This window comes from Leuresthes tenuis, unplaced genomic scaffold (assembly GCF_036924035.1).
Source record: "Leuresthes tenuis unplaced genomic scaffold, fLeuTen1.0.hap1 SCAF_20, whole genome shotgun sequence".
Lineage (NCBI taxonomy): Eukaryota > Metazoa > Chordata > Actinopteri > Atheriniformes > Atherinopsidae > Leuresthes > Leuresthes tenuis.
Genome location: NW_027325374.1, coordinates 13,783,898 through 13,811,894, shown reverse-complemented (window position 1 = coordinate 13,811,894; position 27,997 = coordinate 13,783,898). Strand labels below are relative to the sequence as shown.

The following is a 27,997-nucleotide window of genomic DNA, read 5'->3' as shown; positions in this document are numbered from 1 at the left end:
TGCTCTGTAACTTTCTTCTTTTTTTTTGTCTTTTGGGTCATCCACACTGTTAAAACAAGAATTTATGCCCTGACAAGCTCAAATAAAGACGTGTTTCAGTCTTCTTCATCTGCCTCTCCGTCCTTCTCCGTCTCGGGCTTTGCTTCGTCAGCAAGGGAATTCTCCCCCAGTCCCGACATTGGGACAAGCTTCCCCTCTTCATTCAGTCCCATCGGCTGGATGATGTTGTCTCTGAAAAAACGCACAAGATGTAAAAGACGCGGTCAGTTGATTCACAAGCAGTAACACTCTGTTCTCATTCTAGTCCCTGAAATTTAAAGGTGTAGAAAAACAGTTTCGCTTTCAGTGGAGCTCTTTGCAGAAATTATTCATGACTCTTCTGCATATAAAAAGAGGAAATACAAAGCTTCTAAGAGAGCATTGGTGTCCATGAATATTAATCTGAAACAAAAATGACGAAGACACGGTCTTTAAGTAATCTTTAAGGTATACCAAGTGACTGGATAACAGAGATTCAAGTCTTTTTTCAAAGCTATAATGTCACAATGGAGTCATCTTCGCTCTGCTTCATTTAACATTAGAACCAGATGTTATAAGGGGAATTAATAACGACTCATACCTGGAAGTATTACATCCTTTAATTGCTTCCTCAGAGAAGAGGCTTATTAGAATTAACTAAACAAGAATTAACACACAGCCTCATCACCGATTTGAGACTCATACATCTTTAATACCGATAGATATATTTATATTGTCTGGATAAGTCTGGAAGCATTTGGTGCTTTGCTGACCTGGACAGCTTGTTAAAGAGCATGATCAGCCTTTTGGCCTCCTCCTCCTTCTCCTCCTCTGTCATGCCCTCCATGGGGTCTGGCTGCTCTGCCTCCATCCGCCCCGTCACCGGGTTGATACGGTCTTTGACCTGCCGGTACTCCTCGGTGTCTGAATCAGAGTCGCTGGAGTACTGGGCACTGGAGGTGGCGTTCCTGGGCCCCTGACCTCCCAGCAGCCCCCTGGTGGCCAGCAGGCCCGCTGCATTGCCGTAACCTGTGTACTTGACAAAACGGCCCACTGGGTGGAGAAGTAAGGGGGGTCAAAAAGTTATGTAAAAACTAACATTCACGTTGACAAACACATTTGTGTCATTTCTATGCTATGTGAGGGAAGACCGTCTTTACCGTTTTCCTTGCAGAGGACAAAGATGAGGTCAGCAGCACAGTGTTTGAGGTCTGTGTCCAGATGAGTCATGAGACGAATCAGGCGATTCTTCACTGTGGAGCCTTCCTCTGGCCTGTGTGACACATCTCTCAGAGGAGGCAGGATCTAATGAGGGGGACATATTATGCTTTTAGGCTTCATCTTTAAAATGAAAACAAGCATTTTACACAAATGGGCAAAAAAAATGCTGTGACCACTCAGACAAAGTGCCCAACATGTGAAGATCTGGGAAATATTAAGTCATTCGAGGTCAATTTGTTGGGTGAAAAATGGTGCATCTTGGAGAGGTAAGGACGGTAGGGTGCCTCCCTCTGGTCTGCTCCACAGGGTCTGCCGCTAAGATCTCCATGTGTGGTGCTACTGGGCACTTTCCTGTGGCAGCAGCTCAGATTGAGGCTGGTCACAGTAGTTTGCTCATTAGTGTAATCCGAAGATAATGAAAAGCAGAATTTGACAGCTTCCTCAGAGGAATCAACATTACATGTTTCCTGATGTAGATTCGTGTTTCTCTGTGAGCCCTGCAGCTCTCCGTCAGCAGATTGAGGATTGGTGTCAGCTTCGCTTTCATCTTATCACCCTGAAAAGCACAGAGGCAAGGACAGCCTTTATTTCGCCGCTGGTCGATGGCCTCTCTTTAAGACTCAAGTTTGTTCATTTTCGGGAAACAAAATCCCAAAAGATAAATGAATAAATGAAACACAAATGGAATCGTAGGCCCTCTCGTCATGTTGCTTTCTCCCTCACCACGTCCAGGCGTCTCTCCATGAACATCATCAGCATGTGCACACAGTCCATATTGACACCCAGACATTGCTTGGAGTCTGGCTCCAGAGGCACCATGAGCAGCACATCGAGACACTGGAGAGGCAGCGCTGACAGCAGGTTGACTGTGTGACTGTGGGATTGACAAGAGGAGAGGAGAGGAGAGGAAGGATTGTTTTACGTCGATCAACGTAAAAAAAAACACAGCTGATGGTGAGAACAGGATCATAAAAAAAGAGATTTCTTTTAAAAGTCTAAATGTAATGAAACAAAACAACAGTACAATGACAGGCATATTAAATCAACTCTATTGGAAATATAATCTAGCTGTGAGCAATGAGCAAGCAAGAAGAAGATGTGTTTTATTAGCTCTTTATATTTTTACACTTAAATTTTGTGGCAGTCCTGGGTAAGGATTAGAGGTATTCCAAGCAGACTGACTAAAAACACATCATACATGCTGTGAAGAGGGTGCGGTATGAGATTTTAGAGCACAGAGTGAGATGGAGAATGAGAAAAGTCCCCCAGAATGCTCACCCCTGCAGCTCATTGGTATCATCAGCCAACAAACACTTCCTCAACAGGCAGAGGCGCAGAATCGCCACCAGGTGTCGGTACAGAGCTGCGTCTTCCTAAAGGGAGAGAAAACAAGCTGCACTGTTTCCAAGATTGGCTTGGTTTTCTTTGTCTTCGTTTTTCGGTTCATTGGAATTTTCCGTAGTTCCTCAAATGACCGCAGACGTGACTGATGACAGCACAAACGTCTACATTTTTGGCTCACCGCTCCCTCACATTTACTGACCTCACTTGGCTCCTGCCTGTGGGTGCTGTAGGTGATATTGAAGAGGATTTTGAGGATCTCTGTGATCCGCTGAAACGCTTCCAGAGATATGGGTGGTGCCGCGGGGTCCAGCACACATTCATACTGGTCCTTCCACTGCACCTCCAGGCAGCTCTCCAAGGCTGTAGTGAGGATGGTCAAGCCTCCCTCCTGGAAGAGGAGAACAAAAAGTGACAGGGCAGGAAGGAATACTCTCTTAGTGATTAAGGAAAATAACTTTAGGTTGTCTTACCTGTTGAAGTTGAGTGCTGAGTTCTGGACGTAGCGCAGTGATAAGGAACATGAGGCGCAGCTCGTAGAACTGGAGGCTGGAAGGAGACAACCAATTGACACTGGAGGAGAGACGCTCGATGAGGCCACTCAGGAGCCTGACAGGAGACATGAGAAGGGGTTAGCTGTCTGGAAAATGTATGTCTGATTTAAAAAAAACAAAACAACAATGAAGTGGTACACATATATTATCTTTCCACATAAATTTGGTTTCATCAAACAGTTGTGTTGCTTCATGGCTCTGCTTTTTTTGTTTTTTTTTCATTTTCAACTACGTTCTTCTCGCTCCTTGAACTTCTACAAAAAGCCCGACTCATTGTGTGTGAGACTGTGTCTTGTGAGGCCGCCCACCTAAGACCACTGAACCTCTCCTGTGCCCAGGTGCTGTTGTACACCACGTTACACAGCACTTTCATGGCTTCTTTTCTTAGTGTCTCCTCTCCGAGCTCCCCTTCCTCCTCCTCTTCCTCCACCACCATCTTGCTCTCCCTGCGGTCCTTCCTCCCTCGCTCCAGCACCTTCTGATGGGTGCCCCCTCTGTGCATTTCATTGATGCTGGTCCTGTGGCTCCCGAACCAGCTGATGCTGTCCAGGTCTCCGCTGTTGGTGTTGCTGATGTCACTCTTGGAGTCCTCATCAATGTCAGGGCACTCCTCACTTTGGTCAACAGGCTCAGCTTCGCCTATGTCCTCGTAAGCGTGACTCTGCAGCACTTTTGCCTCGGCGAGAGATGCGATGATGTTGTCGTAGAAATCGCAGTCAGGGTCGCTGGATTCGTCGCTGACATCGCTCGTGGTCAGCCCTGCTAGTTTGGCCAAAGTCAGGAGAGCGCTGTCGGTCACCAAGGGGCCGAGTATCTTTTTGTCTCTGGACAGGATCCTCAGGGTGCGCAGACATACTCTCAACAGATGACTTTTGACTCCCGACTTTATGAACCTCACAAGGACGCTAGCTAAATTCTGAAGACAGGAACAGGAAAAGATTAACAGGCATTTAGTTTCAAATCCTTTTGAAAGGGTACCTTTGGGTAAGCAGAGAGCGACACCATCAAGTTACCTGTCTGAGGATGAGACTTCGATCCTCCTGCTCGTACTCCTCAATGTCAGAGTCAGAATCATCGTAGTCTCTCACTTTATTCTTCCTGAACTGAAGCAACGAATACACAGAATCTCAATTTTTCACACTGTATTTCAGTTCATGGATTAGTTTAGGCTGCTCTTATGAGCTACCAAAGAAATACTTTAGTGTATTTAGTGTCTAAATCATGGCAGCACTTTACCTCTTCTAGTTTTCTTTGCTGCATTCCATTGTCAGGGAGCAGTGTAGTAGAGGAGAGATAAAAGAGTCTTGTTAGAAAGCCTCCTAAAAACTCCTGCAGTAGCAGAGTTTTCTCTAAAGAGCCCTTCAGAAAGCTGCTGATGAGAGAAGTGTAAAACCAAGACCCTGTTGTCTTGACTGACTGGCTGACGGGTCACTGGTGGACGTGAAAATGATGGAAATGTGATAATCATCTGTTAGAACAATGTCATGAGGTTATACCGTAAGAAAAGAAGTACTGTGTGCAATAATGTTTTACGGTGTTGGAAGATTAAGGGGCACTGTGTGCTGGTGGAGTCCTTCTCCTGTTTTGTTATTTTAACCTTGGATGCTGCTAGTTCTATCTACAGCATGAACCTTGATTTACTGATCAAAGAAGTCTTACATGATATGATATTAACTACACTGTACTCATCTAAAATAGAAAGCGAGTGGAGGTAACTACAGGAATGTCTCATAACCTTGTGTGGCTAATGTTTTTGTCGTAGAAAGCATAAATTGTATCATTTTGGAACTCAGACAACCCTGCGTCAGCTTTGTGATATGTTGCGCAGGCTTGTCTCCTTGCTGCAAGATTAAACCTTTTTATAAACTGACTCGAGCAACCCTGAGCCTCACTGGGAGAATTTTCTTAACCTCATCCCTGCACAACAATGTGGAAAAGAATTAGATAGAAAACCAATTTAAAGGGGAAATTTGAAAGCAATTCAAAAGATACATTCAAATCCAGAAAGGCAAAGCATTTTAAAATAAGATACAGTTGATTCAAATCAACTCGAGCCACTCTCCTCTGTGTTTTTAGAGGTTTCTCCTAACTCTGTTCTAAGCGCAGTTATTCCCCTCCTCTGTGTGGACTCAATCTGCCTGAGCACAGAGCCCCAGAGGATCAGGGACAACTGATACAGCAGAATTGCTAATCACAGACAGGCTGTGGGGCGGGGGTGGGGACGAGTGGACGGCATGCAGGTGTAGAGTGAGGAAACTTTCTGTGGTTGCAGCAGCATCAACTCACTTTCTGTTTCTCCCTCTCCTCTGCATCGAAGAAGAAGCACTGGGCATACTGCAGAAAGACGACAAAAAGATGTCAAGCAGGGATGCACCGTGTAGGAGAAAGTGTGAGCTCCTGCGTGGCGTTACCTCTTTGTTGAACTCCTGCAGCTGTATCTGAACACCGTCCTCATCCCCCTGCTTGATGCACTGGATAATCCCCTCGACGTCCACGTCCATGCTGCCTGCACACACACACACAGGTCATTCAGCCCATAACAAAATTAAAGTTACACAACGATAATGACGATGGTGCTCAGGAGAGGCCACCCATGCTCAAATTCAAAGACCACGTGCTGCGAGTATATTTGGTCTGCTGTGGAATTAAAATGTGGAAATAAAAAACCACGATAGAGCTGATTTTGTACACTTTATGCGACGATCTACACAGAGATGAACTGTATTCACGCATGCAATGACTGCAAGCAGATTACACAGAGCCGCCCGCCCGCGCTTGTCCAAACTTACCTTGAGCAGGTCACTTTATCGGTCAGGTGAAAAAAACTGCAGGTGAGCAAAACCACTTTAAATCTTGAGTCCAAAGTGATGTCACTCCTCCAGCTTTCCCTCAGCTCTCTGTTGAGTGCGTCTCACGCCGCGAACGCCTGTTTGTTGTGTTCTGCCCTTGAATTTGCCTCAGTTCAATTGCTTCCCAGTCACCCTCATGCAGCCAGCCTATCTCTCTGTCTCTCTTTAATCCAGCAGAGATGCAGGAGCCATGAAGCGTTTATGCTTATAATCCACTAATGGCCTCTAAGCTTGGATCTCCCTGTGATGACCCTCTAACCTCTTACAGGTTTTCCCAAACAGCTCTCACTCTCTGTTCAGCTTTAACACTCTTTCAATGAAATCTGTTAATAGCTGGGGAAACACTAAACGAGTCATCAAGATTTTCTTTCTTTTTTTTTTTCCCATCAAGCTTCGTCAGCTGTTGCGTAATCAAGCTAAACTGGAGTTGAAAAACTGCTCAAAAAAGCATCTGCTAAATCACTTAGGATTTTTTTGACTGTCAACTGATTAAATCATCGATATTCTGATTATCTATCCATCCAAAATTAGAATATACTTGCAATAGTGCATGTAGAGTTTTCATTTTGTTTGTGTCTGTTCCCACAAGATGGCACTACTTCTATGGTTGAGCCGTCTCAGCCAGATGACATTTTTACATCTAATGCAAATAGGAGCACAACTGGACAATGGGAAAGATTGTAGCTCAAGGTAAACGTGCACATTTAACTCAAATTATAACCTAGAAGTCGTGCACATCAACAGCATAAGCTCTGCAGTAGACTTCAAGCTGTCTAAGGAACGGCAGCAAACGTGCGGCTCATATTATCGTTTGATCCCAGAGAACACGTGGCTCTTGTTTTACAGCTTTCCTAACCTTCTCTCAACAACTACACTAAGATTACTGGGAAGCTTCCACATAAGTTCACACATTTGCGGCAAAGGTGTTTTCCCCGACGACATGTGAGTGAAAGACGAGCTTTCCTGCCAGGATGCTTTCTCTTGTGCCCAGCAAGTAAAGGAAACAGGGCCTGCAGGGGGGCGTAAGTGGATGGCTGGTGGCTGCGGGCTTAAAACAACAGGATGCGCCCTACGTCAGAAATAGTGGGAGAAAACTCAGAGGGGTCCTCACAGAGAGCCCTCCTGGAAGTAAACGTATGGTCCCTCAAGATGAATTAGGTGTGAGACACCAATAAGTCAGAGTTGCAACAGACCGATGACCTCAGTGAACTTCTACGACTGGAAGAAAACAACCGTCGCTGACGCAATCCTGCACTGTATATGCTTTTCTCATCCCGTCTCAAACCAACACTGTGACTATCTGTTATAACACCTGTGACATAATATACAGCATGTAGTCCAGACACAATTGACCTCAATATGGAGGCTTTGAAGGGTCAATCCGCTTGAATGGGAATTTATTATGGATGCTGTGGCCTTGAATGAATGGGTTAGCTGTACAGAACCAAAGCCAGGACAAGTTTTACAAGTATCTGTAAAGTATTAGGATTCCCCAAAATAAGGATCATTGTGTTAAACGTACTAGCTGTTTTCATCCAGTTGCTTTTTTTTCATGTAAGTTTCTTGTTTTTATTTATAACTGAGCATGACCACCATATCTCTGCTGCTATGTGTAGTTTTAACAGGACAGTAATAAGCAGTAATAGCAGTGTAGTATTTCTTTTCTTACAGTTTCCGTTGACTTGGCTGTTTGAGAATCACTGCAAAGATACTAGAAGCCTGTTTTAACGTCCATGCACTGATCAGGGAAAATAACCCAGTGCTCCCAGAACTCTGAGACATCCTAACCAGTTTGAAAGTCAGTCTAGGGCTGGTATAACCTGTGGAAACTTCCACTAACAGTGGGAACGGCCCCTCTGAGTTGTGATCCATCATCCTACATACATATTCCTAAACAATCCCAATTAGTGACCAACAAAACCCAGCGTTTTTTCAACAATATTTAGGTTGTCTCACTGAGCTCAATCATTAATTGAGCTCATTAATCCCCGTTTTTACATGATTGAATGACGACTGCACTTGACAGCATGAGATCAAAGTTTGTTTTCTAAAGTTTAGACTATAATTCTTGTGTTTAAACTGACTGGTCTGCTCCAAGCTTGGCTTCAGAAGGTAGCAGGGGCTGCTGTACTGAGAGGACGTGCCTGCCTCCTCGAGGCTCACAATCCCTGTTATCATCACATGCTGTCCAAGTCATCACATGCTAACCACCGGATGCAATCCAAGTCAAATAATAATCAGTTGGGTGCTTATGCTCTTTTGTGCACGCGCACTAGTGATGACTCAGCTCAGTGCAAACTGCCAAGATGGTAGTCACAGGAAATGTGCACAATGGACTCATGCAGGGAGTGGGGGGCCACTAATTTGATACTTACTCCTTGTTGGTTTACTGTATCATAAAAAGATTCAGAATTATGTGCGCATTTCCCACAGAGATGGCAATATACTTAAGTTAAAATATGTCAAATTCTCCCACGCTCTCAGTGGGAGAGAAAAGCTACAATCGTCCCTGGATGCAGCGGTTTGATTAGAGTATCTGTAAAGCTCGATGTATCGTGTTGAGGACAGCTGCAAGATCAAGGAGCTGTTTTTCAAAGTCTTTATGAAGGGAGGTGGATGTGAGTGAAGGACATTTCAAGAATAAACACGGTGACGGCCAAAAGTGACTCAAGGGAAAAAGGCACAGGAAAAATGGGGCGATAAAGAAAAGCTTGGAGTAGAATCGGGGTTATTTTGAGCTCAGCGGGCTTCCTGCAGGTGATGGAAATGAATTCTGGAACAATTGCTCAGCAGCAAGTGTATGTGAGGGAGGAGAGGGATGGAGGAGGATGTGGAGGTGGGGGGCTGGGGGAGCAAAGAGCAAACATAGGAATCAATGTAAACATCGAAGAAGGTACAAGGTCACTTAGAGTATAAGTACAATGAATCTGCTCGGGCGCTGTTGTTTAAAGGTTGTTTCTATTAGCTTCACAGCTACTGTAAATAGGGGATAAAACTGCCAACATAACTGATTAATTACAAGTGTGGGAGGTGATCTCATCAGTTCCCACACTTGTAACAACATCAGAGACACACCCCCCCCCCCCCGCACCCTGCCATAACACTATAAAGGACCAGAGGAGGACTGGGATGACAGACTTGGGCATCAGCAAGAGACCACGAATAGTTTCTCCAACAAGACACAGGCGATTTTCCCATTTTCTTGGAGGTAAGTTACCATTCGCTTAACATGCAGTTCTTACCTGTTCTGTGTTTCAGTGTTTTTAAATAAGTCAGGTCAGTACAGCGTTTTTTTAACTGCTTCCCCCCTCCTCCCCCATAGGTGAGTGCGGTATGGAGATAGCTTTTCTGCTGCTGCTGACTGTGCCTTTGACTGCTGCCTCCCCACTGAGAGCTACTCAAAGGTCGGTGTCAAACACCCCTAAATCCACTGACACCAGCACTCTCCGCGAGGTGCACCATCGAGAAATTCCAACCTCAAATATGTTGGAATCATTTGTGAAAGAGAAAGACGTGCTTGAGCTTAATATTTTTTTTTACCGTGTTCTGTTGTGCCTGCAGCTCTGAAGCAGACATCGTCCACTCTGAGGGTGTGGGACGGTCAGAAGACAGGCAGGAGCAACATGTTCCACAAGTGAAGATCGTTCCATTTCATTCAGAGGATAAACAACTTGAACTGGATGCTCTGAAACACGGGTACACAATTCCAAACATCCTGAAAACACCACCGAGCTTTCTTTATGTGACAGTTCACGTCCTCTGCGGTTGGCTGGTTAATGCTGTGTTGATGCAGGGTAAATACTGTGAGAAGAGAGTCTTTTTCGTCTTTTTAAACAATTAAAAAGTGCTCATTTCAACTTAGCTTATAATGGCTCTCAGGAAAACATCTAATTAAGGTCTGCAACTTACAGGGAAAACATCTTTCCCTCCCTCCCTTTTTTTTTCTTAACGTAAATGTAATGCTTCTAAGGCCAGAGTTTGACTTATTGTTCTCCTTTCTTCATCACTGACAGCATGGCGGCAAAGCCACGCACAAGCCGTGCACTTCAGCGTGGATGCCAGCTCGGGACGTGCCAACTTCACAACCTCGCCAACACTTTATACCACATCAGCAAAACAAGTGGGAAAGAGGAGTCAAAGAAGGCCAGTGACCCCCAAGGATTTGGCAGATAGATCCTGAAGGAGACGATGTCACTAAAGGACAAAGGAAGAGCCTTCATTTATTTACAATTAGATATATCTATATATGTTCTAACTACCTGGTACTTACTATAGATTAATGGTCATTAACCACATTGATTGTGCGTGATGACTGATGTGTAATATTTCTTTTTAGAATATAAAGTATTCTGTATTTAAATGTATTTTGCAATAAATATTTAATATAAACAACTTTGTGCAGTTAGTTCATCCATACCTGGATTATCCTGCAGGGGACTTCTCTCCAATGGACTCCTAAAGGTGGATCGTTGCTTAGATTTTCACCTTTGATGGCTTACTCGCTTTTTAAAGTGTAGAGAGGGCCATTTAAAACCATTGTGGCATTTAAAAAAAGAAAAACTTCACGAGCTTTTTAGGTTCACCTTGAAATTAGCAAATATTCTGACTGTAATTTGATGCCACAAATGCTCCTGCATTCAATGCTAAAAGCTGACCGTCACTGGCTTTGATGGGGGGGGGGTTCTGGCTTGTTCTGCTGGGAATTAGGACAGCTACAGCGTGGTATTTTTAGGCTGCAACAACCGCACAAGCAGCCCGATCGCTTGTCTGTTACGTGAGTGTCAACATGAGAGCCGTCTGTGAGCTTCGACCTCACATCTGCCAGAACAGGGGGAGTCTGAGTATTGGAATGCAGTCATATGATCATATGATGTACAAAAACTACACCCTACACGAGCCCAGATCGACTCGTATGTCGGAAATGTTTGCGTTTTTGATTGGCCCCTCCTATTTTCAAGGTTTGGAGGATTGACAAATTGTCTCTCTGCCGTGAAACCACACCCTCACCTGTGTGGCACGCACAGTGCTGCGCCTAGTTTTTTTTGGTTTGTGTTTCTTGTGTGGCCGCTTTGGTGGAAAATGGTCAGAAAGTAACCTCGAAAGTTTCCCCCCCCATAGTCTCTCTCTCACACACACACCGACAGAAAAGGGAAAATGAGAGACTCGGGAGGAGAAGGAGGAGGCGGCGGCACAGATACCGTCGGTAAATCTGAGAAGGATCAGGTGGGTTGGATTTGCGTTGATTTGAAACGGAATTGTGGTGTGAGGACTGGGGGTCGTTGTAAATACAGAGACACCCGAAAGCGACGACACAACTAAGTGGAAGTCGCCTTGAAAGCTGTGGCTTGTAGTTGTTCCCTGTTCACGCTGTCGAAAGTCGACAAACATCTGCTCAGGATGTGATGCAGCGCGTTGTTTCGTGTCTCTTAAAATACTCACAGCTGGTGTCTGTTCTTGGAAACCAAAGACACCGTTGTGCTGCCGGAGTGTCCGTAAACACATTATGTAGCTGGGGGCAGCCAGTTTCTGCTCGTGTTTGTTTGCACACCGTACTCTTTGGAAAACTTGTCCAAGAACAACCGGCGGAAGTTAAGCTACCTGTACAACAGTGGGTTGAACGGGGAATAAAAAAAAGCTTTAGCCGCGATTTCAAATGCAACAGTCCCGTAAACGTGGACTTCACGCAGCTGTGTGCCTCTCAGTGTTGGACAACTGTTTTGTCCAGCCGGGGTTAACAAGGGCGATGGCTGAGTACCGTTCCTTTCAGTCGTGCTAGTTGCTAGGACTCTCCTACGACGAAATGGAGCGCGGCCACCATGATAGTTATGTCTCTGCGGTCAAAGCAGCCCTCGCTTTATTTAATTGTGCGCGCATACTTGGGGGATTACGGTACCCACGTTTAAGAACAGCTTTTAAAGTGATGATTCCTCTGGATGATATTTCACATTTGGCCTGTCACTTTTATTTTTATTTGTTTTATTCTTAATCTGTGGATCTATTTAAAGATTGAGTGCAATTGAAATGCCATGTGTAGGCTCCCCTACCATACCATACTATACCAGAGTTCACCTTCTCTGGTAATTTTTCCTAAAATATTAGTGTAATCTGGTTTTGTAGTTCAAATACAAAGCTCCTTTAGAGGGCTAATATTTCTTATGTTCTGTATATATTCATATTAAAATAAATCTCCCTGAATCAACGGACCAATTGAATTTCAGATTAGGAGGAGAGCTCCACAGAGAGACCCTGGAAAAAAAAAATGACCAGAATGCAATGTCAAAGTAAAGGCCCAATATACCAGCTGTATATCAGCTACTTTTTCCACATTCAGAGCCATATTAATAGAAAACTCACTGTTTCCAATGACCAATTTCACTGCAGTTTCAAAGCAGATATAGTACTAATGAAATATAGAACTGTGTAAAAAAAAAAAAGTTTAAAAAAAATTGTCATAAGCTGACAATTTTCCAAATTGGAAGATTTATGTCGACCGTACATATGCACATACTTAGAAACATGAGCTGAAACTGCAGCACACCGTCAAAAGTCACAGTCAGGTGTTTAGGTGGCAAACCTCACCAGCTCATCACCAGGTATTTTTCTGAGCCAGAGTCGACATTCATCATCTTTACAGCGTTTTCTGCACCCTGCAGCCATATGCACAGTAGGGTAAGGCTGGATTTAAACTTAAAAACCACCTGTGTGTTACATTGGTTTATTAATCTGTTTTTAAAAAAAAATGTTTTTCTCAGAGCTGGATCCCCAAGATCATCAAGAAAAGGGTGTGCAGCACCTTCGTGGAAGACTCTTTCAGGTACTGTGAACTCGACTGTGTGACACTGTGGTGATGTGGTGTGGTTGTCGCAGTACGATCAGATGCTCACGTATGCTTTCCCCGCATCTCTGCCAGTAATGGCAGGCTGTGTCAGTGCGGAGGTGCGAGAGATGCCCACGCCTCTGTGGCTCTGGGTGACTACTTCAGCACGGCCATTGTGAACCACTGGGACAGCGCCCAGCACTCGTCCGAGTACCCAACTGACGCCTTTGGAGAGCTGCAATTCGCTGGAGCCAGCAAGAGACATAGCTATGTGGGTGCCTCTCTTTTTAGCCTTTTAAGTGATTTTTGAAGGGGGTCATTGAATGCTTTTATTCTTTTATCGCCCCTGAGGGTACGATTAAGTCTAGTGTTTTGAAAACAAATGCCTCTCAAAGTGACCAAAATCTAGAATAAATAGACCATGAGCTGGCTGTAGAGGTCAGTACTTTTGAGTTTCCTCACCTCTGACTTACTGCTGCAGCTGAGAAAACAAAGGCAATGCACCAAGTGTGAGCTCATGTCTGCATGTTCAGACACTTTTGGCAAGCGTTTGTGGCTTTTAACCAACCACATACTTATGTCTGTCATGGGGACCTCAGTTCCTGCGCCTGTCGTGGGACACCCAGCCGTCGATGGTCTACACCTTGATGACAACCCATTGGGGTCTTCCCGCGCCCAACCTGGTCGTGTCTGTCGTGGGAGGAGAAGGCAGAGCGAAGGTTAAGACCTGGGTGCGAGAGGTCCTCAGGCAGGGGCTGGTGAAAGCTTCACAAAGCACAGGTAAAACGCATCATGAAATCAAATGACAACTAGGTGTGTGAATAGATCTTCATCTTGTCGGGCAACTGCAGACCCTTTCCTGGAAGTGGTTGTGTAGTTTGTTTTTCCTATTCTTTTTTTTTCAGCTTACTCATGGCAGTCATAGCTGGGAGAACCCAGCTTTCATTAAAATGTAGATCCTTTACAGTGTATGACTCCCCTGGGATCTGACTCCACTTTGGTACTACAATGGCCATTTCCTCTTGACCACTTTGCCATGTGCAGGTGGCACACAGCGATATTGGTCTCTGTTGTCTAAGGTCACAGACTCCCAAAACTAATTCCCACCAAAACACACAGGCGCACACACTGACCCATGTCGCTACATGGCTTGGCCTGTCTACAATCATGTTTATTAGAAGGTGCCGAGTAGTTAAAAGAGCATACACGTTGCTCTTTAGCTGCAGAGTTATTCGTCTCACATACGAACATCACGCTTGACACGTCGGTGAAGGCTGTTTGTGCATATATGCATGGGCTGTAACCTGCCTCTAGTTTTTGTATTCATCAAAAAATGGCCATCTTAAGAAGAAAAGCTTTTTAACTTTTCACTTGCTGTGTAATAGTTGTTTGCGTTTCCATGGTCTCTATAGTTTAAGCACGATCCTGGTTCTCAAATAGTTGAGAAACTGTAAAAAAAGAAGAAGAAAAACTTAAAAAACGAGCACAACATTTTACATAAAATCTAAAAGATTTTGATTAAATATCGTACAACGTATCAAATGTTAGAACTGAGATGTTTTGCCGTTGTTTAAAACAAAGGAGTATGTAGTAATGTATGTTCAGAGTGGGGTTTGGCATTGTCTTGCTGAAATAACCAAAGCCTTCCTTAACAAAAAAAAAAGACATGGCAGCACATGTTGTTCCAAAGCCTGCATGATGGTGAAAGCACCGGCTTTACTGATGCCCTCATCATCCCGCAGCTTATTTTGTGACATGTCCACCAATGCATCTGTATACCATTGTAGATGCCGGCTTTTAGACTTTGCGCTGAAATCAAGGTGGGAACCCCTGCCCCTCTTCAGCCTGAGGATGTTGTTTAAATGATTAGTTAACTTTATTCATTCCTGGGCCCGTGCTCTACAGGATTGGGTCTGTTTTAATGCAGTGCTCCAAAGTGCTTGAAGTTCACAGTAATGTGAATACGATGCTACGATACTTTTTAACACCTGATATTGTTACTGACTGTGTTTTACTAGCCTGACGCTAGTTTTCCATTGGTGACATTGCTCCTGTCTCAACTTGAAAAGTGTCGCTATCATCTAATGCAAAGCGAGCTTCTATTAAAAGAAATGGATGTGTTCAGACTTTTTCCAGTGAAACACAAGGTTTAAATGATTTGCAAATGATGCACAGCACAACTGGATGTAAATCCTTGGCAGAAATAATTAGGAGCTAAAGGATGACCACATACTTTATGTATTACACTAATATGGAAATATCACATTTATCAGGTGTTTAGTGCAAATATGTCTGGTTTTTTAATTTTTTTTTAGACATCGAATTGACGTTATTGAGACAGTAACGTTTGTGGTATTAACAGAGTAACAAAAAACCCAAACCTCTCTCAATCGCTTTCCCACTCAGGAGCGTGGATCCTCACGGCGGGCTTGCGCGAAGGCGTTGGCAGGTGTGTCGGCGAGGCGGTGAGAGATCACGCCACTGCAGCCTCATCGGTCAGCCTCAACAAGGTGGTGGCGCTGGGCATCGCTCCGTGGGGCCTCGTGCACAACAAAGAGCAGCTGGTCAACCCCCAGGTTGTACAAGGACACACGCTGTGAAAAGTATTTTGTATTGTGTAGAACGAAAAAAAAAGAATTTTAAGAATAACTCCAGGAAAATTTGCCTTAAATCTGAACATTTTTGTCTATTTGTTTTTTTTAGTTTTATGTTTGGTTTGAATTTAAAGGAATGGGATCCATTTTCCCAGTAAATCTTTTCAGTTAAATGTACACAAAGTGAGTTAAGTGTACATGTTCTTCCTCTGGAGCATGTAAGGTCCTGATTGCAGAGCATCTTAAGTACAGAAACCTGGAATAATGTGCCTTGGTTGCCTCCATTTGTAGGGCAGCTTTCCCGCCAAGTACTATGTCCAGAACACATCCCGGGACACCTGCTGCCTGGACAACAACTACAAGGCCTTCCTCTTAGTGGACGATGGCAGTGTGGGCCGCCGAGGAGGAGAGACAGGTTTCAGAGCCAAACTGGAGGACTACATATCCCACCAGCGCACAGGCATATGGGGTGAGCAGCATTTCTTGGATTTGTTTCTTTGTGTGAATGTAGAGGATGTGAAGAAAATGCATACATGTCTGATCAGCTTGGCGCTCTGTATGCTCAACCTTGGATTCGAGCTAATTGGCCCTCTTGTGGTGATCCTGTATCATTACATGTGATGAAAAGTTGAGCCTCTGGTATTCTCTGGATTTAAGTCATTGCATGCCAACACAAGAATTTAAGGTATGGCTCCTCTACATGTGAAATCCTGCAGAGGTTTGTCAAAAAAAAACAAAAAACTGTGTGTATTCTTTCTGTCTGTTTGCTTTTGTGCCACAAAAAAAAAGCATTTTGTTAATGTGATCGTTTTGTCCTAATTTAATATATAATATAAAGTAAGAATAAAAAAAAAAGGTTTATTTTCTTCATTATTTTTTGAACAGGTAGTGGCAGTATAGACATCCCCGTTCTGTGTATGCTGATATCGGGGGAAGCAAGCATGCTGGAGGTAGAGTCGTTGCTTTTTACAGTTGTCGACTGTCACAACATCATGTGAGGTTGCTTTCATTTCGCTTCTACGTTGGAATCATTGGTTACCTGATATCTGCCCAGAGAGTGGACCTTTCTCTGAAAAACTCCATGCCATGGTTGGTGCTGGCTGGCTCAGGAGGCTTGGCGGACTTTCTGAGCGACATCTTGGAGAACCTGTCCTCAGCCCCCGTTGTCCAGTCTTCTGGCGAGGGCGACAGTGAGGCTGCACCCAGCGGGGATCTAAAAGAAAAAGTGTCCGAACGGGTTAGGAGGTACTTTCCTACAGAAACGGGGACGGACAAACTTGTTGAACGGGTGAGTGCTGTGATCAGAGGCAAGTAAAACTAAGTTGCTTATTCAGCAATTAGTAACTACATCTTCAAAAAAAAATTTTTTCTTTGGTATAATGCACCCATTCTTCACTCATTGTCTCAAACTAATTTTTTTTTATGCCTTCACTCAATCATTGCTGGCTTTCATGTAAAGGTTGCTTTCAGAGTATATTCCAGGTTGTTAGATTTCTGCAGACCACTTCCTGTTTCAGCCTGTGCTCAGGAATGTGGAACAAACTGTTGTTCAGGTTTTTGCTCCATCATAATTTACTCACCCATAATTGGTGGGTGTTTGTAGCACATAAGGGGGAGGAGAAAAAAGGGAGTACAGCCAATAGTTGATGCAATAGCTGATTATGTTATTTTGAGGTCGACTTGAGTAGGTTTACGTACAGAAAGCATTCTTCTACTACATACTGTTGCTATGTTACTGCTATGTTACTGTTACATACTGTTCTACTACATCATCTTTTGTAACCCGACTTAAACATTCTGTTTCAGCTCCTTGCTCTTAATGCCCCACTTACGAGTTGGTTTAAGGGTAATTTGGGGCGAAAACTTTTTTTTGAGTATCACCAGCTTTTATGCTCATGTATCCAGCATCTTTTTTTTTCTGTTCTCTATCTTCTTGCTCCGGGTCCGCAGGCTCTGAGCATCTACCAGAACAGAGACTTTATTACAATCTACCATGGAGAGCAGGAGGGTCCAAATGACTTTGACACAGTGCTGCTGAAAGCATTGGTGGGAGGTAAATAGCACTTATCGCTACTCCGAATCCTGCATATGTTTTAAGTGGCAAGACGGCAGGAGTTTCCATATTTTGAAGTTTGTGTCTTTCTTCTATTCAGCAAGTAAGCACCGTGCGTCAGTTGATGCCAGCCCTTACAATGAAGAGCTCAAGTTAGCTGTCACATGGAACAGGGTTGACATTGCCAAGAGTGAACTCTTTAATGGAGACTTCCAGTGGAAGGTGAGGAGAAAAAGACACCCTGAAATGTTATCCTTCTACGGTTGAACCAAAATGTGAATTAAAGTCGTTTCTTCCCAGCTGAACGTACGCATTTCCAATGTTAACTAAGTACTCGCCTGCCTAAAAAGGATCTTCTTTATCTGTGTATACAGTATGATGACTTGGAAGACTCCATGACGGATGCCCTGATCAATGACAAGCCCCAGTTTGTGCGGCTTTTCACTGAGAATGGCCTGAACATCCTGGACTACTTGACTTACGGCAGGCTGGAAAGCCTCTACCGCTCGGTGGTGGATGGAACGCTGCTATACCAGCTGCTTCAGCGCCGCTTAGTGTTGCGGCTGGGTTCTACAGCGTCTGCGCCTACGTCGTCTAATGCGCAGGATTCGCCCTCTAAATTGACAGCAGAGAACATTCAGAGCGGATCAGTGATGGAGATCAGCCTTTTCGAGGTAACTTTTTCCATATGCAAGGGAATCCAAACTGATTCACAAAGCGGAATGATGAATATTGTGATGAAAATTCCCATTGTTGTGCTTTTTTCTATTGTCACTGTTTCCTTAGGTGTCAGGGGTCCTGGAACTGTTACTGGGTGATGTTTGTCAGCCATTTTACTATGACATTCTGGGCTTAGACCAGATTTCATCCAAAAGGAGAGCTCTTAGGGTAATCTTATTTTTAATCAGTAAGCAGACACTGATCAAGGCTTTAAGCTGACCGTTCATTTTGCTTTTTTTTTTTAAAGGCAGTTGTAACAACATTAAACTTTTTTTTTTCTTTCAATCATCCCAGCGTGCCAGTAAGATGCTGCGTGGAGAATGCATATATCGGCAGAGGCGCTGCCTCTTCCCCTGGGCTTCACTCTTTATCTGGGCTGTCCTGCAGAATCGCAGTGAGATGGCCACTTTCTTCTGGGAGATGGTAATAGTTCTGAAACAAGAATTGGACCTAAAGTTGCAGCTTTTAAGTATCATCAAGTGCTTAAAGAATGGGGCTCTATCAAAGTTTGACGACGTGTCAGACTGTCAAAATAAACATGGCGAGGTTAAAACATAATATATGGCTGGATCATGTGCAGCCATTGTGCAAAAGATGGAACAATTTAGCACAGGGACAGCCAGTGTATCTAATATGTGAAATGTTTAATATTCACAGCAAAGGAAAAGAAAAAAAACAGAACTGATTTTGCCCTCTTTTTTTCATTTTTAAGATGGATTATATGATATATAAACACTGGACTTAAGTGTGTCACAGAGTGAAATGTGTTGTTTTTAATAGGACCAAAGTCTTTATTTATTTTTTTTTAACAATGAAAAACATTTACAAGTGAGGCACTGAGAGCAGATCTTTGCTGAATTTTTTAAATTTTTTTAACTAAAAATTGAAATTCAATAGTGTTTCAATTAAATTGTGACAATGGATGACAGCTAGACAAAGGTTTTAATATCTGATTTATTAATGAAATTGTTAATATTTTATTGTGTTTAAAGATCTTTTTTGTGTACACTACAAAATGTTTAAGTCAGAATCTGAGAAGGCTGATTTATGGCTTGAAATGTTTGATAATTACTTAGATAGAAATAGAACACACTCTGGTAAAGTATAAGTGCCTCACAATTATGCCTATTGTAGCTCAGTATGCCAGTAAAAGCATTTAAGTGTGTGTGTGTGTGTGTGTGTGTGTATATATATATATATATATATATATTTGTCAACACCTCTCGTGCTTCTTTTTCAGGCAGGCGAGTCAGTATTGAGTGCTCTAAGTGGCTGTAAAATGCTGAGAGAGCTGTCCAAGCTGGAAGTTGAGACTGAAACCAAACTCTCCATGAAAGAGCTGGCTCAGAGGTTTGAGAACCTGGCACATGGTGAGACCGTGAACCCAATGTCTTTCCGCTGCTTACATGAAAATGAATCGAACAGAGTGTTTAAAAACCCCCCAAAAACTAACAATGCTTATGTTCGTGATAGTTTAACGAAGAGCTATTTGGGTGTTCCTTTGAGCAAGTGATTATGTCAGTTTTATGAAAGTCTCCATGTATGTATTGATGGTTTTGGGTTTAAAAGTATGTAAAGTACTACATAAAGTATATTTTTACGTTTTTTTTTTTTATACTTGCTTGACTTAGCTGGACAATAACCTGAAATGTTAGCTTGACACTGGTGCTAATGCTGGTGTTTTAAGTACCATAGATTATAAATGTATATATCTTTTAATGCTAAATGAGGCACCACCCAGCCAAACTTGTGACTCCTCTCCACATGTCTTGTGTTCACTCTGCACCAGATGTCTTCAGCTCTTGCTATCGCAGCGATGAGAGCCGATCCTTCACGCTGCTCATTAGGAAATCTCCGGTTTGGGGCGGCACCACCTGCTTACAGATGGGCATGGGCGCTGATGCGCGACTTTTCTTCAGCCATGATGGAGTGCAGGTTTGTCATCGTTTACGCACCGCTGTGACTGACTCAGGCAGCAGTTTACTTTACTTACAACAAGGGCTAAATACGGGCGCTCTGCTGGCTCTGAAGCTTCTAAAGAACACGATTTTTATTTCATCTTTGGTTTCTTTTAAACTCATTATTTTTGCGTTCTTTGTTGGATTGCTGGTATTGGCGATGACGCTGAGGATTGACGATGTGCGAGGCCTTACAAAACATACAAAAAACTGACTGCAATGAACTTTAATGCTCCTATTTAACATATTTTCTTTTTATTCATTCCGCCTGCAAAATGCGTCTGTGATTCTTGATTCAGAGATCCCTTGATGGTAAAACCTCCACCTTCATTTATTAAGCCTGTTTAGGATTAATGTCCAGTTGTCGCTCTAATTAGCTTCAATTAGCTTTAATTAGACCAAAGCATGATCAATACAGTCCCACGATTATCAGTTGGATATTAGTTATTTCAAAGAAATCACTCTTTTTTTTTGTTTTATATTCTCCAAACAAACCCCTGTTAATTATAGAAAAACCTTTTTGTGTTTTTACTTAGTGAAAAAAAAAACTAACTGCAGTTTGCGTAACTGTTCTAATGTCACTTTCAGTCTCTGTTGTCCCAAATCTGGTGGGGTGACATGAAGAGGAACACAGAGGTGTGGAAGCTCCTGCTAACTTTCTTCTGCCCCTTCCTCTGCTACACCAACCTCATCTCCTTCAGGTAAAAATCTACAGAATTTGAAAAAAAAAGAAGAAAAAAAATTGGGTTAGACCTAGAAAAAATTTGACCACATACACCTCATTCTAGGGAGCAGGAGGACAGTCAAGAAGAGGAGGAGGGGAAGCCTAGCGAGGACTGGCCGGGACGAGAAAATGACAACTTCTATGGGGCCACTGTCTTCTCTTTCTCCGACATCAAGCACCTGTAATATTTCTTTTTGTGGTTTTAAACGTGGTATTTAAGAAAAGGGATGTACAGGAATAGTCTTGAAAGGGACACATTGCTTTGTATTTGATGGTGCTGATTCTCTTGTTGCGGCAGTGAGGCTGAAACACAAGGAGTAACCACTCCCAGGACCACTACCATCAGAGGTGAGTCCTGTGGTGGAATTAATCCATTTCAGCATCTGCTCGCTGTCCTCGTCAGCTAATCGGTGTCCTATTTCTTTAATGCAGGGATGCCCCAGCCTCACAGGCCACCGAAGCGTCCGTTCATAGTGTCCCGCTGGCGTCGGTTCTGGTTCGCACCCGTCACCTCTTTCTTGGGCAATGTCCTGATGTATTTCCTCTTTCTCTTGCTCTTTGCCTACGTGCTATTGGTGGACTTCAAGCCCCCGCCGCCTGCTGGTCCGGCCATCACTGAGTATGTGCTGTATTTCTGGGTGTTCACCATTGTGTGTGAGGAGATCAGAGAGGTGAGTGTGGCGACATCGCCCTTCATGCATTGTCCCCTTTAGTTGCGGTCTGAAAAAGTAGATGTCCATAATTCAGTAGAAATAATTCACTCTCATTGATCAGACACTGAAGTTCACGCACCAAGCATGGAAAGTTTCCATTAAATCCCTTTATATAAAATCTTCTGCTGACAGGAACTTCACTCATGAGAGTGACCTTGCACTCTTAAAGTGATTTTCTTTATTTAGCTTCAAAGCAACCTCTGCTTTTAGCTGCTTTTTCTTCTATCCGTAACGTTGGTCTTGCCTTTCTTTCCTCGAAGACGTTCTTTTTAGGGTCAATGACTTGGCGTCAAAGCCTCAGAGTGTACAGTCAGGACGTGTGGAACAAGTGTGACCTCACTGCCATAACGCTATTCATCGTAGGATTGATCTGCAGGTACGACCATCAAATACCTTCAAAGGATAATGTGTTGTCATGGAAACGGTCGAGTGCCTCAGCATGTCTGAACAAGCAGACACTTTATCCTTTCATGGGAAATACTCAGACAAGCACATGGAATTGATATTTTGCAGTCATTTTTGTTATTCCACCACAGTGCAAAAAAAAAAACCACCTCTGCCCTCCTACAGCTTAATGAAGTTGGCATTTGAAAATCCCGAAACTGTATTTGAACAATAGACGACAATTAGTTTCAAGGCCAAGAGGGTATTCATTTCCTCCTCGCAATAATGTTAAATCTGTTGAGGTATTTATTGAACAAATGAAAAAGCAAGTTTGTGCTATTCAAGTAATCTTTCACCCATAATTCCAAAGAGAATGACACGTTTTCTTCTTCAGAAAAGGTCAACATTTGAATGGAGTATGCGCACTCTTTTTCACACGACTCCACTGTAGATATTCATGCTGCATCACACAAAAATGTCCCACAAAATTGTATTTTAATTTATCAATTGAATTGATAAGTGATTGTGGTCATTTTAAAAGTTGCCCTCTCGGTGATATCGTTCTTGCATTGTTTTTGCATTAACGCTGCATGTGTTTTAGGATGTTCGGGTGGTCGTATGGATTTGGCCGGGATGTCCTGTGTGTTGACTACATGGTCTTCACCCTTCGCCTCATTCACATTTTCGCCATTCACAAACAGCTGGGACCGAAAATCATCATTGTTGGCAAGATGGTGAGAAATGTTTCTGTATGCTGACATTGCACAATGGGTGACTGATGCTGTGAAGACAACAGGAGAACTGTTTATCTCGTTCAGATGAAGGACGTTTTCTTCTTCCTCTTCTTCCTCGGCGTGTGGCTCATGGCGTACGGGGTAGCCAATCAGGCTTTGCTTTACTCCTACGACCCTAGCCTGGATCGCATCTTTCGCAGAGTTTTCTACAGGCCTTACTTGCACATCTTTGGACAGATTCCTGTGGAGGAGGTTGATGGTATGAGGGTTTGTTTTCACTGCTTGTGTTCACATCAAATCCTTTCTTTTAAAGTTATTGGTAATTAGAACTTAGTGTTGCTATAATGATATGAAAAAACACGACACCTCGCCTCCACTTCATTGTCTTTTCTTATTCCAGTTGGGAAGCGGTGGGATATGGACTGCACAGATAACGTGACATTGATTGAGGCGGGGGAGGAGCCATGCAGAACTCTGTACAGTAACTGGCTAGTGGTAATCCTCCTGGTCGTTTATCTACTGGTCACCAACATCCTGCTCATCAACCTGCTCATTGCCATGTTTAGGTAAATAAGGAGAATAGTGTCCATCAATTTAGCTCTGTGGCTAATCCGACTCGCTGAGCTCAACTCTTAATTAGTCAAAACTGCTTGTTCTCACAGCTACACCTTTAATGAAGTGCAAGCAAACAGTGACATCTACTGGAAGTTCCAGCGCTACAACCTGATTGTCCAGTACCACTCCCGGCCGTCCCTGGCTCCTCCTTTCATCATCCTCTCTCACATTAACCTCTTCATTAAGAGGACCATCCGCAAAGTGCCTTCTATCAAGATCCACCACTTTGGTGAGTAATTAGACCTGGACTCTTGGTTTAAACTTATGTGATTTAAACTATTTAAAACATTTATTTTATCGTTCTCCCTGAAATCATGTGATCAATGACTAATTAAGCCTGACTCAATACAGAGACGCATCATTCTCTGACATGGACTCTCTCTGGTTGCATGACTACTTTTTAAAGATGAATAAAAGTAACAAACTGTGGAATTTTAAACATGTCTTAAGAATAAAATCCAACTTGGATGTTGATGATCTATAAGGAAGGAACTGGTATTTCTGATGAGACATAAGTGCAGCAATTCCGCCTGATTTAAGTCAGATTTTCCCAATTCCTAGTTGGGAAAATCTAAATTTTTATTTGATTTATTTATTCTTTTTAGGTGCAGCAGCTGCTTAAATGAAGAACAATTTACGAGTTATGTTAAAAGGTTATTCTCAGCTCACATTTCAAACTGTACCCAACCGCAAACATCAAAGTGTAGATGCCTCATTGGAAAAAAACATTCACTGTGCATGGACATTAAACATATGGACATACATGTCCTCTCTTTTTTATTTTTATTTATTTATTTTTATATGGTCTCTATATGTCTATATTTTTCTTTTTTTAAAAACCAATATTTCATTGAAACTGTATGGAAAGGACATATCTCTATAGAACTGAGAGTCATTGAAACGTAGTAAGAAAAAGGACCTGAAAAAGACAAAAACAGCAAACTGAAGCTCAGATTGCCCCAGGGCACTTTATGCTGCTCATACTTTCTTGTTTGAGTCTGGGATCCGATACAAAAGGAGCCGTCGCCCTTTGTGAAGCCGGTTTGGAAAAAGAATGAATGAAGGTGTCATTTCTATGGCTGCACAATTGATCGCAATCTCTTAAATCTCAGCTCTTTCAACCAGCAGGGGGCACTGTTGACCCTCAATAAATGAACCCCTTTTCTGCACAGGAATGGCTGGAAAGCTTCAGCGCTTTAAATGATACAAACTGGTTTCTGTTCTGCTGTCGTTTCTGTGTTGTTCAGCAGTTCAGGCTTTGATATTGACCAAATGTTTGACTTCTCTACTAGTGCTGCAGTTAAGAGGGAAAGTGGCAAACCGGTTAACAACTTGGGAAACCATTCAAAAAGAGGACTTCTTGACCGCTCAGAACAAGATCCAGAAAAGCAGTGACTCGGAAAGACTCAAACGGATGTCTGTCAAGTAAGCACCGTGACCTGCACTCCAGCAGCAACTGCATTTTTATTTGTTAACTTCTTCATTTGGGCTCCATCATGATGAGGCGACCGTCTTGTTTGCTTTTTTTATTCTTTAATTTTTCAGGGTGGATGGTGTTCTGAAACATCTGACCGAAAGCAGAGACTTTGACCACAGATTAAGGGCTTTGGAGAACGAGGTAAACACGAATCACTCTCTTGATGAATTTGTACCGTTCTTAAAGCAGCCACTCAAATTAGCTTGATGAGAGGGGGAGGAGTTAGAGGTGAGAAGTGGACCTTATGTGGGGACTATTTCCTTGCTGAGGTCATTAACTTGCTAGAATCTCTGCTGTTTGAGTTGTAGTAGTGCTGAGAGAAGGAACGTGTGGTTGTTGACTAGCTGTTTCCCCTTCATTTCCAGTCCAGGTCATATGATCAGGGCCTGTTGGATGTGTATCATACAAGGCTGAGTACTAAAGGAGTCCGTGTTTTTTTTTGCAACAGTGGCCCCCAGACTGTGGAACTCTCTCCCACTGAGCCTGAGATCTGTGGATTCGGTGATCTCTTAAAAAACAAAAACGCAACAGCTAAAAACGCATTTTTTTAAACTTGCTTTTGGTTAACTTGGCGTTGTGTTGTGAAACACTGTGTGATATTTATCTTGAAAGATGCTATACCATTTAAAATTCGACTTCACTCGCTTTATTTTACATGCATCACCAACAGAATCCAAGGAATTCACTATTCACTTCCCTACAGCAGAGGACACCCTCCAGACCACCGGCTTTTTTTTATTTTTATCCGTCTTCAACATGAATCACGAAGAAGAAATTTCTCTGTACGTTTTTAATCAGTGACTTGAATTTCAGTGAGTGCACACAACTGACAAAATTACAAATGAGCTAAGAAGAAACTGTCACTGAAAACTATCACAGAAGACAGCTGCTTCTGTACGTCTCTGACAAGGAGCTTCCCCTGCATGCGGCTGGTGCCACTAGATGGGCTAATGTTGGACCGAAAGCACACTACCCTTGAATGCCACCTTTTTCAGGGGCTACTCTGAGTAATAACCGATTTGTATGCGTTCTTTTAGGAAGATTTTAAAAGGTTAGAAAATTGAATGAATTTACAGTTGAATTGTGGTCAAATGCCACAAACTTCACTCACAGATTCATGTCGTTAATTATGGTTAAAATGTTTGTGGTTAAAAGCCCCTGTGCCGTTATTCTGTGTTTCATGATGACTTTTTCAAATAAAGTGAATAACAAAGTTGTTCAGGAGCGGTGTCCTCTTTGGGACAGAGTTACTTCCTTTTAAGAGTTACTGTTTCCTAATAACCTGCTTATTCTTTTATTTTATTTTTATTTTTTCTTCCTCTCAGATGGAGTACTGCTCAAATGCTCTCAGCTGGATTGTGGATACTTTAGCTCAAGGCGGCACATTCAAACCTCCCCGACCGCCACCCACATTAAGAGGTATTTCCTTGCAGCTACAAACAGAAGTCTAGTTTGATTTACAAGAGTGACGTAAGAGCCCTTTACTGTGGTGTAGGTTTATTGCACTCTCCATTAACTACCTTTTATCTCTTTCTCCACACAGATGCGTTTACCTCTTCTTCCTGTTCAACTTGATTCGGCTTTGGAGGAGCCTTCCCTTCAGTCGGCATCAGGCAAAAGACAAACGCCAAAAGGGACATGGTTGTTGATGGTAGTTTCTACAGAACGCTCTAACCGGTCACACTGGTTTCCAGCCTTGATTTATCACGAAGCTTGGCTTTTCAAAGATACCGAAAAAAGAGACTGGTCACAGACGCAGTTTTATTTAAATGCCATAAACAACTGAGATGTTATTGAGTGGTTTACGTCATTTACTGGCCAATGCCACAGTGTGTTCGGTGCTGGAGGTTTGGGTGAAGAGCCCTAATTATTTGTATTTGTTGTTTTTTTTGCTGCGCCATATAGACACTGTGTATTGTTTACATGGGGGACATTAAGGTCACAGTCATACTTTCTGTGTTCTCTCACACTGGAAAATTGGTTGCTTTTACTTAGTTACAACAAGTGTATCTGACAATTACTGGTTCTTATTAATGAATTTCATGTATATGACAGCTGTTACAGTAAAAAGCAATATGCTAGTTTTTATTAAAGGTTTTAACAGATTGCTAAAAGCAGTACTGAGCAAAAGTCTTGTTTTTACCCTCATTTCTTTATATTTTACCTTAAAACAGACAGACTTTCTTGTAATCTTTTAAAGTAGTCTTGATGAATAGTTCTCCCAGCTTTCTAAAGGTCTTTCATAGTTTGTCTTTGGACATTAGCTGCTTTTTATTTTTTATTTTTTCACCCATTTTTAGTTCAGACTTTGTATGTGACCATTTTCAGAGGAGTGTGTTGACCTATGCGTCATTCAAACATAAAAAAGGCAGTGTTGGTGAACTACAGTTGTCTGTACATAACAGAGAAACTAGAAAATAACTTGTTTGTCTTGAGCCGCCTTGTGACAAGCAGCCTGTCACGAACACACATAGTTTTTTCCATTTCATTAGCTGCATCTGCAAATTATGTCAAAGTTTGACAGGCATACAAACTTGACTAAGCTAGAAAACATTCACAACACAGTTTGACAGGTGATTTTCAAAGAGCTAATAACTGAAAACTTGTAATATCTTAGCACGGTGTGCTTTGCATATTTAAGAAATTTGAGGAAACTGGACAGATTGGGGACTTTCTTTTTCCCTGTTCAGATATAAGAAAGAGATTGATTTGTCATGAGCTAGAAGACTCTTGACTTTCCCCTTGCTTGCTATCGTTGGCTAATTGTACATATTACTTATTGACAGTGATGGATTGGTCAGCTGCAGATGCTCTTAGATGGGTTTTGGGACTTTTTTAGAAAGAGCCAGGCAAGCTATTTGCCACTGAATTCTGTATTTATGCTTAGCTAAGCTAAAAAAAAAAGTCTCACTACTACCATAAAACGTTAGTTTCTAGATCCTAGTAGTGTCTGTCTTTCAGCTAACTTAACAGGAAAATAAGCGTATGCATTGTTGATAGAAGGCTACTCTCAGGAAGCTCTTTTTCAACAAATGTTGCAGATGAGAAAAATTATGAGCTGCAAGATGTCACACCCCTCAGACACTCCCTGAAAAAGAGAAAGGAGCGCTCAAGATAAAGCAGGGTATGGAAAAAAGGGCTTCATGATAGTTCTAGTAATCTAAGCTTAGGTGAAAGTAGCTTTTGACATTAGATCTGTAGTGTTGAGAGGCGTGTTATGGGTAG

General features: G+C 42.7%; 2 protein-coding genes across 3 annotated transcripts; one reads left to right on the top strand and one right to left on the bottom strand.

The window, feature by feature from the left end:
• Nucleotides 1–3: 3 nt before the first annotated feature.
• LOC140278915 (chaperone Ric-8A) lies at nucleotides 4–11,673 on the bottom strand. 2 transcript variants are annotated; one of them, XM_072374000.1, is made up of 14 exons: nucleotides 11,423–11,673; nucleotides 5,546–5,640; nucleotides 5,421–5,468; nucleotides 4,371–4,388; nucleotides 4,148–4,237; nucleotides 3,443–4,050; nucleotides 3,054–3,189; nucleotides 2,783–2,971; nucleotides 2,518–2,612; nucleotides 1,963–2,113; nucleotides 1,700–1,795; nucleotides 1,179–1,323; nucleotides 792–1,071; nucleotides 4–231 (listed from the first exon to the last, which is right to left on the bottom strand). In XM_072374000.1, the coding sequence occupies exons 2-14, from the start codon at nucleotides 5,633–5,635 to the stop codon at nucleotides 96–98; spliced, it is 2,082 nt and encodes a 693-aa protein (XP_072230101.1). In that variant the 5' UTR covers nucleotides 5,636–5,640; nucleotides 11,423–11,673; the 3' UTR covers nucleotides 4–95. The 2 variants fall into 2 exon arrangements, with proteins under 2 accessions (XP_072230101.1, XP_072230100.1); XM_072373999.1 differs by lacking the exon at nucleotides 11,423–11,673 and adding an exon at nucleotides 9,524–9,612.
• On the top strand, nucleotides 11,075–26,791 carry LOC140278914 (transient receptor potential cation channel subfamily M member 4-like). Its single transcript, XM_072373998.1, has 28 exons — nucleotides 11,075–11,206; nucleotides 12,736–12,797; nucleotides 12,894–13,071; nucleotides 13,400–13,580; nucleotides 15,207–15,376; nucleotides 15,686–15,863; nucleotides 16,280–16,344; nucleotides 16,449–16,682; nucleotides 17,345–17,447; nucleotides 17,548–17,669; nucleotides 17,822–18,121; nucleotides 18,234–18,335; nucleotides 18,462–18,590; nucleotides 19,408–19,537; nucleotides 19,957–20,102; nucleotides 20,714–20,826; nucleotides 20,914–21,030; nucleotides 21,148–21,197; nucleotides 21,282–21,520; nucleotides 21,823–21,938; nucleotides 22,548–22,680; nucleotides 22,765–22,939; nucleotides 23,081–23,246; nucleotides 23,343–23,524; nucleotides 24,588–24,720; nucleotides 24,841–24,913; nucleotides 26,098–26,191; nucleotides 26,316–26,791. The coding sequence occupies exons 1-28, from the start codon at nucleotides 11,138–11,140 to the stop codon at nucleotides 26,345–26,347; spliced, it is 3,792 nt and encodes a 1,263-aa protein (XP_072230099.1). The 5' UTR covers nucleotides 11,075–11,137; the 3' UTR covers nucleotides 26,348–26,791.
• Nucleotides 26,792–27,997: the final 1,206 nt, after the last annotated feature.

What these genes read in the sequence shown, in the direction of transcription:
- LOC140278915 (XM_072374000.1), bottom strand. Translation starts at nt 5,635, where the DNA reads ATGGACGTGGACGTCGAGGGGATTATCCAGTGCATCAAGCAGGGGGAT. An exon ending in TCAGCACTCAACTTCAACAG is followed by an intron (nt 2,972 to 3,053) that starts GTAAGACAACCT and finishes CTCCTCTTCCAG; the next exon opens with GAGGGAGGCTTGACCATCCT. An exon ending in CTCTTTAACAAGCTGTCCAG is followed by an intron (nt 232 to 791) that starts GTCAGCAAAGCA and finishes GCGTTTTTTCAG; the next exon opens with AGACAACATCATCCAGCCGA.
- LOC140278914 (XM_072373998.1), top strand. Translation starts at nt 11,138, where the DNA reads ATGAGAGACTCGGGAGGAGAAGGAGGAGGCGGCGGCACAGATACCGTC. An exon ending in CAGGACCACTACCATCAGAG is followed by an intron (nt 21,198 to 21,281) that starts GTGAGTCCTGTG and finishes TCTTTAATGCAG; the next exon opens with GGATGCCCCAGCCTCACAGG. An exon ending in TCCTGTGGAGGAGGTTGATG is followed by an intron (nt 22,940 to 23,080) that starts GTATGAGGGTTT and finishes TTCTTATTCCAG; the next exon opens with TTGGGAAGCGGTGGGATATG.